The 15,903-nt window shown below is 42.5% G+C and overlaps 1 protein-coding gene across 2 annotated transcripts in view; it reads right to left on the bottom strand.

Annotated features, from left to right (window-relative positions):
* Positions 1 to 15,903, bottom strand: part of CAMK1D (calcium/calmodulin dependent protein kinase ID) — a 386,176-nt gene that overhangs the window by 127,235 nt on the left and 243,038 nt on the right. For both annotated transcript variants that reach the window (XM_057730252.1, XM_057730254.1), the window contains exon 3: positions 11,990 to 12,064. In XM_057730252.1, coding sequence (XP_057586235.1) covers positions 11,990 to 12,064 — 75 coding nt within the window. The remainder of the gene's footprint in view (positions 1 to 11,989; positions 12,065 to 15,903) is intronic.

Here is a 15,903-nt window from a genome sequence, read left to right as displayed (position 1 = left end):
TTGGAACATGGTCACATACGTCTATCAATGTTTATCATGTTCCTCTCCAAATTCATATCTGAAGAACTCATTTTTTTCAATGTGGATTTATTATTTTTAATTTTTTCATAAAATTGCTCACAATCTTCAAAGTTACAATTTACAATCACTAAATTTGAAACTGTGAACACCTTCAAGTGAATCTCCTCCGTTAACCATGTATTTAACTAGGAAAACACTCTCTCTATAAGTGCTTCAATACCTTGTATATTCGGAGTAAATTCTACTGAGCAAAAACATTTTAAACTGTAAATTTTAAGTCAAAATATATAAATACTTCAGACCAAGTATTTTTTTAATAGTTACTGTTATTTTGCTACCTTTCTTGGACAAATAACTACTTCTCTTTGATAAATACTACCTTTCTTTTAAAAGACATACCCTGTCAAGTAAATTGTCTCTAGTGATTTTTTAAATGTTTTTCTGCATGTGAAGGCTGTAAAACAGTCAGCTTTCCCAATCTCAATCCACTGCAGTACAGATATAAAATTATCCAATTAAAAATAGGAGTGCCACCAAGACACTGCCCACAGATTGTTATTCCAAAGTACAATCACAGAATTTCAAAACTCTTATACATTATTTGAGCTCTCATCATCTAATTTGTTCAGTTTTTCTTTCATTAGGATGTGTTTCAAGTTTTGTTCTCAATAACTGCAATTTGCTAAAAATGTCAAAAGCTGCTGTTGTTTTGCACTTACATTGTTGAATACTTTGATGAAAGACTTCCAAATGTTTTTTAACCAATAGGACCAAAATCTGGGGGATTTGTTTACAAAGAAGTTAGATACCATTTTAGTATCCTTCTATTGATTTACAAAGTACCATCCTTAAAGGCTCATGCAGTGCTAATATCCAGGTGATGGAGCAGGTAGCTTAGAAGAACAATGACTATCTGGAGTAAGTGGAAAACAAGAGAATGAAAGAAGACTCTCACCAGAATAACATGAAAGGAGAGCTGAGTGGTGCTGGGACTGGGCTGAGATTGGAAACCATTTCATTTTCAGCAGCTCCAAGCCACCCGAGTGTGTCCTATCCGCCAGTGGTACCCAGCAGCCCTGATGTAGGGGCAGAGGATGCAGACAGTTGCAGTGACGTCGAGTTCTGCATCTGCGAGACGGATACAGCAGGCAAAGAAGGAAGGATGCCGGCAGGGGAGTGACTGTGGGGATACCGGAAGGGTTCAGACTAGATAAAGAAGCCCAAGCAGGGAGGCACTGGGGAGCTCTCAATAATGCCAAGGAAGAGGCAAGAAATTAAAACAAAATTGAGGGATTATTGTCAGCAAGGCTGAAAACAGACACAGAGTGCTGAAGACTAAGACTACAGAGCTGGAGCAACTTTGGGGAGCACCACTCTAGAAAGTGCCCATGGGGCTGTGTGATAGGAGGGGAGCTGGTTGAAAACCACTACAGGTAATCATGTGGGTTGTCCACAGGGACAACTGAAGCTACCACACTGACCATGCTGAGCAAAGACACGGGGGGAGGGGTAGAAACTGACGCATCAGATACCTTCTTCAATGTATAAAAGAAGGTGCAGTCAAACGCTACCAAATTCCAGCTAAGTACTAGGGATGTAATGGACATTGTGATAAATGTAACTAACACTGCTCTACGTCATATACGAAAGTTTGTAAAGCAGTAAATCCTGAGAGTTCTCATAGGAAGAAAAAAGTTTCTATTTCTTTAATTTTGTACCTACATGAAATGATGGATGGTTACTAAACATTGCGATATCACTTCATGATGTACATGAATCAAATCACTGTACTGCACACCTTCAAATTACACAGCACTGTATATCAATTCTACCTCAATAAAACTGGAAGAAAAAAAAGATGATGGGCCGCTGACGGAAATGAGGAAGGCTGAAGAAGAACAGACCTTCAGAGTCTAAGCCACAAAGGAGCAAGGATTTTTATTTCAAGATGTGAAGTTAATCACCCGGATCTAGCAGAATTCTAAACGCCTGTTTCTAAACAGCAACCAGAGAACCTCTCCATAATCCCAGCCCTTCGCATTCGCCCTGCCCTGTAAAACATCAAATTTCCTACATTCATCAGAGCTGCCAAACCAGCTTCCTCAGCAACGTGCCTTATTTATAAAGCCCCGTGGATTCAAAAAGACAAGACACAGTTTTAGAAATATCTTCTTGGGAAATGGAGAAGAGCCTGGGCTAGCAAACGCAGAAAACCCAACTACTGGATCCTCTAACGTCTGTGCTTGTTTCACGGAGTTTTACACCAAGAAAATGGGAACAGCAAATGAAACAGACTACAGAACTTTAGACCTGAGACCTTAGGCTTGTCTAAAACAAGTAAACAATAACAAGAACCCTTCCCTTTATAGACAGACCAGGGAGGCCAGGCGCTGAGCTGTCCCAGGACTCGTCAGGGGCGGGATGGAGCCTGGCCCCCGCGGCTCCTAGCTCTGGTCCGTGCTCTTTCCAGTCACAGCATCCCTAAATGAATTTCTTCACTAAGTCTTGTGAGACTGCCCCCGAAGCTCCTTTCAGATGCTGGACAAAACCTCCCAATAGAGAACATGAGGGAGTTTATACTGAAGAGCCTCAGTATTCCCCATGAAATAATTTGAAAACCGTTTGGGTTTCCATGATTCCTAGGAAGGGGCAGTGATTCCCTCAGAAGGACAGAAGTTGGGGCTAGATTAGATTATTTCCAAGGTTCCCTTGGGCTACACCCCATGACTCAATGGTCTCTGCCCTGCAGGAACTCAGATTTAGATTGGCAGTCCAGGATATGATCACTGAAAAGTCAATGCAAGTAACCTGCGGAGTGTTCTAGAAACTCCCCCCTCAGACCTCTTCCCTGCTACCCTCTTTCTCCTCTTGAACCCAGGCCCCACTCGATGTGGCCTCCCACTCCGCTCAGGGCCCTTCTGCCGAGTTGCTCACCTGCCCACTGGCTCTCCTCCAGCCTCTCGGGCCCCCTGATCTTCCTCTACCACAGGGCGCACCTGCTCACCCCTGTCCTGTACCTGCTGTTGTGCTGCCGGGATGCTTTCTCTGACGGCCACACACCTGGCTGGCCACAGTATTTGCTGGGCCTGGTACAAAATAAAACTGTACATGCCTTGTTCAAAAAACAGGAAAACCTTTTTTTCCTTTCTCCTACTGCTTCTCACTCAAACTTTCGTGTTTTTTATCTGTTATTTGATGTCACACTCCTTCAGTCACGGGGATACTCACCTTGGGGTGAGTGCAGACCCGAAAGCACCTGCAGTTCCGCCTACACTGACGTGCGGGGTGCAAACATCTGACCAGACCCCCCACTTGTGCCCAGATCCCCATGGGGCAGGAACAGAGGAGAAGGTGTCAGATGGGAAGGCGTCAGGAGGTGGAACTTGATGTGAGCCGCCACTCCAAGTCCCTGGGACTTCGCTTACAAAACACAAACTCAGAGTCAATTATTAAGAATTTTAAGACGGCAAGTGCAAAGCACTGAACCCAAGCGCGCGGCTCTCACGGATGCGGGGCTCTGTGTGCCGGCACTGGGCACACACCCATCAAGTCAGGCCCGGCCACGTGGCTCATCACCTCACCTCCTTCAGGTCTCTGCTCGAATGCCACCTTCTCAGAAAGGGCTCCCCTGACTGTGTGTGTAAAACAGCAAACCACTCACCCACCTGCCAGCATTCCACATTCCCCTGACTTTCCTTTACGTTTCCCGACAGACTTTACCACTGCCTGGTGCATACTAACTTGTTTATAAAGTGAATTGTTTATCTGTTGTCTGTCTCCTCTGCTGTAATGTAAGCTCTATAGGCGAAGGGAGTTGGCTGTATTCATTGCTGTATCCCCACGGGTTAATAAAGCCAGACACACGGCGGGGGCTCCAGAAGTTCTCGTTGAGTAAATGAAGGAATGGCTTTCACCACGCACGGTGACCAGTACAGCTTTAAAATGTTACAGAATTGCAGGAGAGAGTGAATCTCTGTGGGCTGGGCCCCTGGGACCACAGAGGTGTACAGCTTACATTTTAAAGAGGAGCAATTTTATACAATGATTGCTTTCCTCAAGGTTTGTGCAGAATGCTCTGGGGTCACAGGGAAGGCTCTAGTGGAGGAGACACCCTTGGGCAAAGGGTGATTAGGACTCAGCCAGATGGATGTGCTGGGCGTGGGATGGGTTGGGAGACTGTGCTCCAGGCTGAAGGGCTGGTACAAAAAGAGGCATGAAGGAGCCTGGGCGGGATAGTGAGGGGTTTAGTCTGATGATCTAAAAGAAAAGAGAGTATCTAGATGCCTGTGAAGAGGAGAAAGAGCATTCCAGAAACTGGGAAGACGCGAGAGAGATCCTGAGGCCGGGCCATCCACATTCTATTTGCAGGGCACGAGGAAACTGGTTTGGTTGGAGTAGAGCGTCTATTTCTTTTAATAAGTCATCAAATGGAATTATAATTCAGGGGCATCCTAAACCAGAATGTCTAATCTGATATATTCAGAAATGTATTACTGTATACGCACACTTCTTACAAGCCCCAAATGTAAACAATTACTAGGGAATTAGAAGCAACGAACTCCTCAGGGACATCTCTGTTTTTTATTTTACAAGCTCCAATTGCTGACTCTACAGCACCACACATACCCTTAAATCAAACACATATGTGTACGACATGTAAGTTGATACGTGGATAATTTCTGAAATTGATGTTTTATAGCCTATGCGTGACTCTACCCCTTATGTACTTTTCTGGATTCTCAAGTTTGAGTATTAGTGACCAGATGTTACCTTCCACAATTTTTACAATTGTTCTGTAATGTACGGGATTTTAAAACTGTGCATACTTTAAAGAACTCATTAGATTTCATGAAAGATGTTCAATTTTGTTCAGATTGCATACAATAGGTAAGATGTTGTTTGGGAAAGTATTATAAAACTCTTTATGTCAAACATGATTGTGTTAAAAAACATGGTTATAAAAAGCCAAAACTGTTATAAGAGATGAAGAAGGACATTATATGTTGATAAATGGGTCCATTCACCAAGGAGATCCACACACCAAACACGTATCGCCCATCAGAGCTTCCAAACCACATGAAGCAAACATTGACAGGATTGAAGGGAGAAACAGCTCTATAAAATAGAAGGCGACTTCAATATGCTACCCTCCATAACAGACAGAGCAGCCAAGCAGAACATCAGTAAGGAAATAGGGGCCTTGACCATCACTACAACCCGATCAGACCTGACAGACACACAGAATACACCATCCAACAACAGCAGGATGCACATTTTTGTCAAGTTCACATGGAACATTCTCCAGGATACTTTAGGCTGCAAACCCCCCCCCAAAATTAAATCTTAAAAGATTGAAATCCTACAAAGTATCATTTATGATCACAATGGAAGGACATGAAATCAACAGAAGGAAAACTGGAAAATTCCCAAATATGTAGAAATTAACACACTCTTAAACACCCAATGGGTCAAACAAGAAATCACAAGAGAAAGGAGAAAATATTTTGCGACAAACGAAAATGAAAACACAATATAGCGAAAATGGGGTTCAGCAAAAGCAGTGCTAAGAGGAAAATTTATAGTTGTAAATGCTTACATTACAAAAGGAAGATCTAAAAAATGTGATTGTATGTTGGCAACTTCACACAGTTGAACCTAGTAAAATTGGTTCATGACTATATCGGACCTTGGCTTTTCTCTTTTCTTTTCCTTCTTAACTCTCTAAGCTCTTTAACTCTCAGTAGGTTTTCCAGTGTCAGGTAAAAACAAAAAACAAACCATACTAAGTAATTAGCCTGGAGGATGACACAGCAGCAGCGGCTGCAGCCGGAAGTACTGGCTTTGCCTCTGCTAAGGTCTCCAGCCACATCTCCCACCAAGGTGTCACACAGTCCCCCAACCCAGCCAGACTGAAACCCCGCAGGGCAAAACCGCATACAGACTGAACCTCCAAAGACAGACCCCAACAGACGGAGCACCTTACAGACGGCAACCCTCAAAGACGGAACCCTCTACAGACGGGACCCTCCACGGATTAAACTCCTCAGAGACTGCAGCGTCCACAACAGCCTGGAACCCCCATAAGCGGAAACCCTCAAAGAATGGGCCCCCCATAGACTGGACCTGCTACATTCTAAACCCCTCAAAGACTGAACCCCTCACAGGCTAAACCTCTCACAAACCAAACACCCCAGAGACTGAATCCCCCGCAGGCCACAGCCCTCAAAGAATGGACCCCCAATAGACTGGACCCCCACTTTCTAAACCCCTCCCAGACTGGACTGCCACATGTGGGACCCCCTCACAGCCTGAACCTCTCACAAACCCGACCCCCCACAGGCTGAGCCCCTCACACCCACCCAGGCTCCTTAAAGCCTCTCTGTGCACCAGCCCTTCAGCCTGGAGCTCAGGCCCCACACCCAGCACATCTGCCTGGCTACGTCCTAATCACCCTCCACGCAAGGGTGCTGCCTCCAACAAGGCCTTCCTGGTGACCCGGAGCTCCCTGCTCAAACCTCGGCGGACGCAGTGCTTGTGGGTGGTGACGGCTCCTCCACGAAGCGAGCATGGAGGCCCCCAACCATGCCTCACGTGTGTCCCCCAACCGCCTGCCCACCCACCCAACACTGAACAGAAGCCACAGGCCCTCTAGGCTCTCAATTCGTGCCTGCTGCAAACCGAGATAAGATTTTGGTAATTTATATGTAAATGTATTAAGGTGTCATAGTCAGAAATGCTTTTGTCTGCATTACTATGCCTGGCTACTTACAAAAGACTTTCTATTGGGAGTAATAATTTGTGTTCTAATTAAAACTGTTTCTGGGAACACACGGTATGAATTATGAATACAATCTCCACATGAAGCTAACACTGGCAACCCACAAACAGGGAACTGTTCAAACAGCTTCGTGTACCAGCTAATGAAGTGGATAAATCAGATTTTCTCTTGGACGCTGCATATATTTTTGTCTTGCACTGCTCAGGAGTCAAATTAACATTCTTTAAAGAACGTGTGTTTAATCATTAGTTTTCAGGCTCAGCGGGTAACTAGTTGTACATATCTTAACGCTGTCATGGAATAAAAGGAATATCAGAAATAGAAATATCTGTATCGCGCGTGAAATATACACGACGCAGCAAACCACAATACCGGTGAAACATGTTCAACTATTCCTTCACTAACTGAAAACATTATTTAAGAGAGAAACACCATCATTGCTGTGAATGAACTGAGATTGCTTTAGTGATTTCCTGCAATATTATTTGGTAAACCTTTTCCCCTGCTCCCACTACAAAATACAGGGCATTTTCTAATTAGCTGTGCTTATATGGAATCATAAGTAATACATTTTTCCAGGGAAACCAAACTCTTCACATTAATACCGCCTACAAGCTTTTTTCCTAGAAAACGTCATCAGTGGCACTGACTGTATCCAGCAGCTCACCTGCTGGCTTGGATAAAGGATCCGACCTTTCTGCTCGGGTTCTTCATGTAAAATTGGGATAGGAGTTGCTCCTGAGTTTGTGGTAAGGATTAAATGAGTGAATAAGTAAGTGTTGACCACTATTCCTTTTATATGTAATCATTAACAGAATAAATATTTATTAAGTGCCTACTGTAATGTGCAAGCATGGTTCTAGCAGAGAACAAAGCAGAGATACATTTTCTGATGGTGACAAGTGCCGTAGAGAGAAATCAAGCTGGGAAGAGGGCAGGGAATGAATGTGTGTGGCAGGAGATAGAAGGGAGAAGAGCTAGTTCACAGGGGAGCTGGGGAATAGCTCACTGAAAAGCTGACATTTGGTAGAAATTCTAATATTTCTAATATTTCCATGATACCATGATGATATCAAAGAAACAGGGTTCCAAGCAGAACAAAGGTCCACGGGGGTGCAGGCGCGGTGTGTCTGAGAAGCAGCAAGGCGAGTGGAATAATGCAGCTGAATGAAATAATTAAAGAGGAGAGGGAGGTGAGGTCAGAGAGGTGAGCAGGGGGTCTGGACATGGAAGATCCTGGAGACTGCTATGAGGACTTAGTCTTGGGTCTTCCCTGTGGTCCAGTGGTTAAGACTCTGTGCTTCCACTGCTGGGGGACTGGGTTCGATTTCTGGTTGGGGAACTAAGATCTTGCATGGGGTGGGGGGGTGGGGAGGACTTGGTCTGGCCATTATGCTGAGAAAGAACACTGCAGTGGGGAAAGGCTGGGGGAAGAAAGATAAGTTTTATCCATGATGGTAGAGATGATGACAAAGTGGCTGGATTCTCGGAGAGTCTTCAGTTGGTGAGCACAGGGTTTGTCAACGGATGCGGCTGTAGGGTGTAAGAGAAATAAGATAAGTCAAGGAAGACTTTGGGTTTGGGCCTGAGCAACTGGGAGAGAGGAGTTTACCATTTGCTGAGATGAGACACACAGCAGGAGAAGCACATTTTGCGGAACGTTCAGGAGTTTATTTCGGATCTGGTGAGTGAGTGATGCTTATGACGTGGCCAAGTGTAGCTGCTGAGCAGACATTTGAATATACAGCCTGGATTCAGGGGCGGGGTCCAGGCTAAGGACATAAATTCAGGAGTTACCCACACACAGAAATTTAAGTCTTGATGAAAATAGGGGATAATTCAATAAGGAATATAATCTCAATTGTATCATCCTGAAGTGTATTTTACATCCTAAGTTGTTATAAATGTGGAAGGGGTGGAGTCATCTTTTATCATCTCCAGATACGTGGGCTAATACCCCACAAACAAAGGCAGATGAGAAACAAACTCTAAACAAACTGACTTCTGTAATTTACCTCAGTGTCATTTTGACCTCACACCATCTAATGTTCCAAAAAGAAGTATTTATAATGTTGTACACCTAACATGAATATAATGTTATAAGTCAATTATCTCTCAATAATAAAAAAGAAGTAAAAAAGAGAAGAATGTTCCAAAAATAGCATTCTGGAAAAAAAAAGATATTTGTCCCCAAACCCAAATAAAATTTAAATATAGACCTCTATAAACAACCAAGTCTCTTTTGCTGTAGCAGCAAAGGAACAAATATGCTACGGTACCGAGTTGAAATAGCAATTAGCTAAGTAATAAAATTAGGGTGCTGAGCATCCCCTATTATATCTGAGTGTCAGTGCCCGAGATGATGTTTCCTAGGAAACCAGAAACCTCCTAGGCACAAACATTGTGAAATACAGTCCCTTTTAAGTGCTATGTTCTAGATCATCCCCAAGTAGCTAGAAATCAAGGACTTTCTAAACTCTTCAAAAAACAAAAACCCAAAACCCACCTTCCACGGACCCAGGCAGAAAAAAATACAGGTGTCTCAGGAACAAAAACTATTGAGTCTTACTGACAAAAATGAAAACACAAAAATAAAAATAAAGCTCACAAAATCCTCAAACCATCCCAAAGATTTTCCCAGGATCATATTCTGATACATTAAGGGTTTTCTGTCCCACTGTCCCTCCCTCCCTTTCTTCCTTTCTTTTTTGCCATTGCTTTAAAAAAAAACTCACTGATTTAGATAACAAATGGAGGAGAGGAAGGAATAAGAGAGAGGTCGATCTGAATTTTCAAAATATATGACAAAATATTTTAAAGGAATATAATTTTATGACATTAAAGTACACTAAATATTTAGGACTAAACTATCAGTGTTTTACCAAATAGAATTCCTTTGGGGACCAACCAGAATCAATGTAAATTTCAGATGACACGATTGTTTACATAGAAAATGCTAAGAAATCCACAAAACAACTACTACAAACAATAAGTGAATTTAGCAAGATTGTAAGCTAACATACGAAAATCAATTGTATTTTTATAACAGCAGCAAGTACCTGGAAAAATGAAGTAAAAGCCCATTAACAACAAGATCAAAAAAAGAAAATATTTCAGAAAAAATTCCACAAAGATATGGAAGACTTACACACTGAAAACAATAAAACAGTAAGAGAAATGATCTGAAGTTCATCCCATCCTGGACACTTTCATGCTCTCCTGGCAACCTATCTTTACATACACTACTGCTTGTAAGTATACGATCAAGTTGCTTAGGAAGGCAGAATTCAACTGTATTTGAACTTTAGCTCGTAAAATTAAAGACCATCTGCAGAGACAAACTGATAAAATTATATAATTCTATAAAGAAGGTAGTCCGCATTGAAGACCTATTATTTATGATAGACTACTTCTCACACATTTTTCTCATTCAGAACTCACTACAGTCCTCTATGCAAATATTATTATTATTACGCAAAAATTTTTTCCAGTAAGGAGACAGATACTGAGAAAGGCCCAGTTATTTGCCAAAATTCACCCAGCTAGTAAGAGACAGAGCTGAGATGTATGTTTTTGGGGTGCTTTCCACTTATTTAGTGACAGTTCCATAAACAGAGGACATAAAGCCCGCGACTACACACAGCTTTGGATCGAAGTATTAACACTTTGTTTTTTGCATCACCAATACAAAAGCACACATTTAAATATACCACTGACATTTTGTGAGGCTTTTTCTTGTCACCAAAATGTCCTATTTTTCCTATTGGGCAGTCGATATTTGGTGGGAAAGTGATTCACCTGCTTCTTTAAGAGCTGATTCTGTATAAAACAATCACATGAGCTTCTAGGAAGTATATCGGATTTGGGGAGAACTAGAAACGTGGTGAATCATAAAACAAACAGCACCGCAAGGAACTAGGAGAGATCGCACTTAGGATACTGAAAAGTAATAAGCAGCTGGCAGTCACTGCCCGTCTCACAGCAGACAACAACATACAAACCTGTAAAACTGCTGGTCACCACCTAGGACTGTCATTTGTCAGAGAAAAATCACCCACATGCTTCCAACTTGGACACTTTTAACAGTGTTTATGCAAGAAAGTGTCATAATCTACTAAAAATACTTTTAAAATAATGAAAGATTAAATAAATCCATTGGTGAACACTTATTTGCATCCTAACATGATTTCAAGTTATTCAAAATGAAAATGAAAACTGATGAAAAATAAATTGTTAGCCTGACCCTCAAATCTTCTAAATACCTTTGGTAATCCAAAATCTGAAAATCATTAATAAATAATGGCATTTAAGTATATATTCTGACCTTCAACAAAAATCCTCTTTGGCCATTAAGCTCAACAGTACAGTGTTCCAGAATTTACCCAAGTTGTGGTGAAAATATAACACTCTGATAGAGTTTCCATCACTTAATTGTAACAAATTTAGTCCTGGGATACTCCTATGAATTACATCACTTAGAATAAAGCATCTGTGTATGTGGGGAGGCTAGTTTCATCTCACATTTTAAAAAAAACACATGTTCAAGTAAAGTCTCTACCTAGATATTCAGCTTTCTTATTTCTTCCACCTTCTGGTAAGCTCCAGAGTTACTGGAAGGCAGAAATATTCGAAAGGGGGACGATGATAATGGCAGAGTCCAACTCCAGTTACATATCTCTTATGTCTGGCATGAGTCACATGTACATTTATCTGCCAGCAGAAGAGGAGAAGGGAAGGGACAGAACACACAGCTACCACCTGCTGCCACCCCCCAGCCTCCCTTTCTAGAAATGAAGACAAGGGTGGGAGTTTCTCCTGGAGACAAGCGCAGAGTGTACTTCACAGTGGGCCCACGGAAGTGCCTTCAGGAAGCAACATTTGGACCTTGCACATTAAAAAGCAAGAGAGACATCCTAAATAGAGCAACTATGCAATAGTAGCATCGGATTCCATCGTGAGGACTCTAGATTTTCAGTCTGATCCAGCAGCTGCAGATGAGACCAAGTGAGGTCTAAAGACCACGAGACCACTGTCTTTAGACGGACACGTTCTTACCTAGTGCCCCACAGTTCTCACAGCCCCCTGCTGTCTTACCCGGCCCACTCCATAAGTCTATTTTACCACCTGGCCCTTTAGGCATTTGAGTGTGCAACCCCCGGTCTCCAGTCATCCATTAAACAAGGTACTTACAGCTGCATGACCAAGTACAAGTGATTTGGGCTTTCATAGATGTCCTCCAGGGCCACAATGTTTTCATGCTTAATCCTGAAAGAAAAAAAAAAATAGTCACACACAGAAGAGTAAGTACAATGAGACATGTAAACTTAAAAAAAAAAAAGATGGCATTATAGCAAAAGGTTTTAAGACAGAATCTAAACTCCTTAAGGTGACATTTTTAAGATGCCTCTCCATCTTGTCCCCAAACTTTTTCCCAGACCCATCTCCCATGCTCTTCTTCTTCCTGGAGGCACTATATCCTACAGTATAACAATACTGGATTAACCATCACCGCTTCCTGTATATCCCAGCCTCCTGGCATTTATTCAAATGAATCCCAGGAATGGACCAAAATCCTATTATCTTGCAGAGCACAACTCAGATGGCTGAGCCCCCAAGGAGAATTTAATTGTTCCCTCTTCGTAGGCTCACAATGGCCATCACAGACTGGCCTGAACAGTCCATTGTATGTAAATCCATCCTCATAACAGGCTAGCTGCTCCAGGGGACAGTTTCATCATAATGTTCCTGACTTCAGTGTGAGCAATGGAAAACCAGACTGACCGCCTCATTGGGGTTCCAGTCACCATCACCAACAAAGGGCAATCCAGTACCTCAAGTGAACTAGACTGGTGCTGCCCCAAGACTGGTTCCCAAACAGGCAGCACCAGCATCTCCCGGAAGATTGTGAGAAATGCCAATTCTCAGGCTGGGCCCCATCACACAGAATCAGAATCCCTGAAGCTGGAGCCCCAGAATCTGTTTCAACAAGATCTTCAGATGATCAGTCCCCACAAAGCGGAGCTGGAGAAATTCAGTATTAAACCAGGGCTTCTCAAACCTCAGGGCGCACATGAATCACCAGGGGTTCTGGTTCCACTGCACATTTGAGTCAGTGGGTCCGGGGCAGGGTCCGAGGCAGGGCCTGAGGCAGGGCCTGAGAGTCTGCATTTCTAACAAGCTCCCAGGAGATGCTGATGCTGCTGGTCTGAGGACCACGGTGGGAGCAGTAAAGTCCTAATGACAGAACAGAGGGAGAGGGAAACAGTCTAATCCCAGCTCCTTAACCACCGATTAGGAATAGCTTCTGCTTAGAACGTAAGGCTTGGTGTTTACTTAAAGCGTTTGAGAGAAGAATCATTTCATTATGAGCTAATTAGCTCTTACCACAAACTTTTCCTCTGAAATGACAGCTGAGCCATCTAAAAGAAGGATTGACGGGGCAGATTTCCGTGAACCCTTGAAAGCAGGGACTACATCTTACTCATTCTGTTTCCCCTTATTACCTAGCATAGAGCTGCTTGATACATGTTTGCTGAATGAATAAATGATATTTAAGGTTTTTTGCTCCTAAACAGTAAAAGTCACTATTTATTTAGGGAAAATGGATGCAATTTTCCTAAGTGTGAGATGTCTTCCATTCAAAGGAAGTTTATAAAGTGGAACAAATCGGAATATTATCTTCCCTTAAGCAGATGAAAGAAAAGAACAAAGAAATTAACTAAGAGAGGCAATGTTTTGCTTTTATTGCTGCAGCTCTTTTTAGTCAATGCAGCTGATATGTAGGAAGTGAGAAGACAGATTATCCCAAATTCACATTTCACCTGTTTCCAATGAGGAGAACAATTATTTACGTGTTAGCAATGGTTTCTGTGGTCCCTGAGCAAAGTAATATCAGCAACATATCATACGAATCAACTAAATTATGCCACCAAGGAAACCATGAGAGATTAATTTGATGAGATCCTAGATGTTTGTGGAATTATCAGCACTGGACACACCTGAAATATGATGAAAAGAGTATGGAGTTTCCTTTTTTTCAATTAAAAAACATTGCCATTGGAAACAACCACATGGGAACAAATGTTTTCTTTCAATGAAATTAACCTGGGGGTTAATTAAGACCATAGACTCATGGGAACACAAAAAGAATGGGGCTCGTGTGGAGAACTGCCAGATAAAATGCAGGGTACCCAGTCATGTTTAATTTTAGATAAACAGTGAATACTTTTGAAATATTAGCGTGTCCCAAACATTGCACTGTTGTTTATCTTAAATACGCATGTAGCTGGGTGCTAGATCTGGTCACCTACGTGCATGCATTACAGTCAATGCGTCTCCAAACTGGGCTTACGGGTTGGTACCTGGAGTCCTAGCTCCCCTCAGAGGTTCAGCCAAGAAGACAATGTGAGCCCTGGACGACAGCCATTGATATTCAACTATATACAAAGAATTGACTAAGTACGAGGCACCTGCCCAGCCAAAGGAGGAGACGCTAATACATGAGAATATAAATCCCTTCTTTGGATGCAGGGGACAGAGAAAGTAAAGTCTATGTAACCTGCGATGTCTTCCATGAGTTCTCACCGTGGCTGAAAGGATGCTGCTCCTGACTCCCCCCTTAGCTGATCATGAATCAAGCAAGCAATGGTCGTTGCCTGACTTTCTGCTCTGTGTCTGGGAGAATACAAGAAACACAGAAAATAAGGTTTTGCCCTCAAGAAACGTATCACCTTGATGGGGAGATCCACGAAGCAATGAGAGAAGAATGAAATGCTCTGCTCTGCAGGACTGTTCAATTCAGAGACAGCAACGCCCTGGGTCAGAATTACGGTGAAGGCCTCAAACCATGATGGAGGTGGAGCTGGGTTGGGTAATGTGTGAATAAGCGTATCAGAAATTTCAAAGAAATCCTAAAATGGCCTCTTAAATATCTCTTAAGAGAATCGGTTTAATTCACCTGTAAATGTTAGAACGTGACAGAAGAAAACAAAACGCCACGTGAATATCCACGCTCGCATCTCTGGGCACCCACTGTGTACCAGGCACATGACTAGGAATCACAAGAGTGACATCTCAGCCCTCACGGAGCTCACACGGGTGGGCATCAGGCCGCAGCTGGGACACTTCACAGGCAACCTTCCTTACATTTACCAGAAATCATCCTCGTTATAATTAGTACTGACTCCTGGGAGCAACACAGAACAAGCTTACATACCATATAAGCTCTTCTCATATATCCTGCAAATATTTGAGGGATACAATTTCCCTACTTAGTTTACTCTTCTCATCATCGACCAATGCTCCCTCAACATGGTTTATATTCCTCCCATCATATTACTGTCATTCTTGTTTGCCCAGACGATGGTATTCTGGACTGAAAGTAACGATCCCAGTGTAAGATACAGCGCCAAGAACAGCGTATTCAATAACAGAGAAGAACTATTAACAATCATGAGCTGGATATTATCCTTCTTGCAAATAAAGCCTAATATTAGGTTCATTTTTTTAGGCAGCTGCACAACCGTTGGCATATAACAAACATAAGCTCCATGGAGGTAGGGATTTTTGACTGCTTTGTTCACTAATGTCTCCCTAATGCTAAGAAAAGGGCATGGCAGGTAGTACTTTCAATACATGTTTGAGTGAGTGAATGAATGGATGGATTAATGAATGGAAGAATATACAGTTTAGGGTCAATTAAATGACCAGATCACTTTTACCTGAACTTCTACCAAATAAGTTCTCCTTTGTTACTCAGACTTGACCTTTTGAGCTTAACGTCTTTGCCTTAGCTTCATTAAACTCAGTCTTTTGGGTTCCACACAATGCTTCAGATAATCAGAAAAATTCTGCATTTTGATTCTCTCTTCTATTACACTACCCCTCTCCACTTTGCGCCATCTGCATATTTTGCTGGTACACATTCATACTGTATGTCTTCATCCAAATTCCTAGCTAAAGTCTCAAGTGGGAGAGTTACAGGCCAGAATTCCATGGTATTCCACCAGAGACCCCATCAAGAATACCAAGACGTTAATCAGCTGGTTTCGATGGCTGTTGAGTTGCAAATCCAGCAGTTTTAGCCCATATTTTAACTGTACTAA

Source organism: Hippopotamus amphibius, chromosome 4 (assembly GCF_030028045.1).
Source record: "Hippopotamus amphibius kiboko isolate mHipAmp2 chromosome 4, mHipAmp2.hap2, whole genome shotgun sequence".
In the NCBI taxonomy this organism is placed as follows: Eukaryota; Metazoa; Chordata; class Mammalia; order Artiodactyla; family Hippopotamidae; genus Hippopotamus; species Hippopotamus amphibius.
The sequence above is the reverse complement of the archived record's forward strand: the minus strand, read 5'-3'. Positions and strand labels throughout refer to the sequence as shown.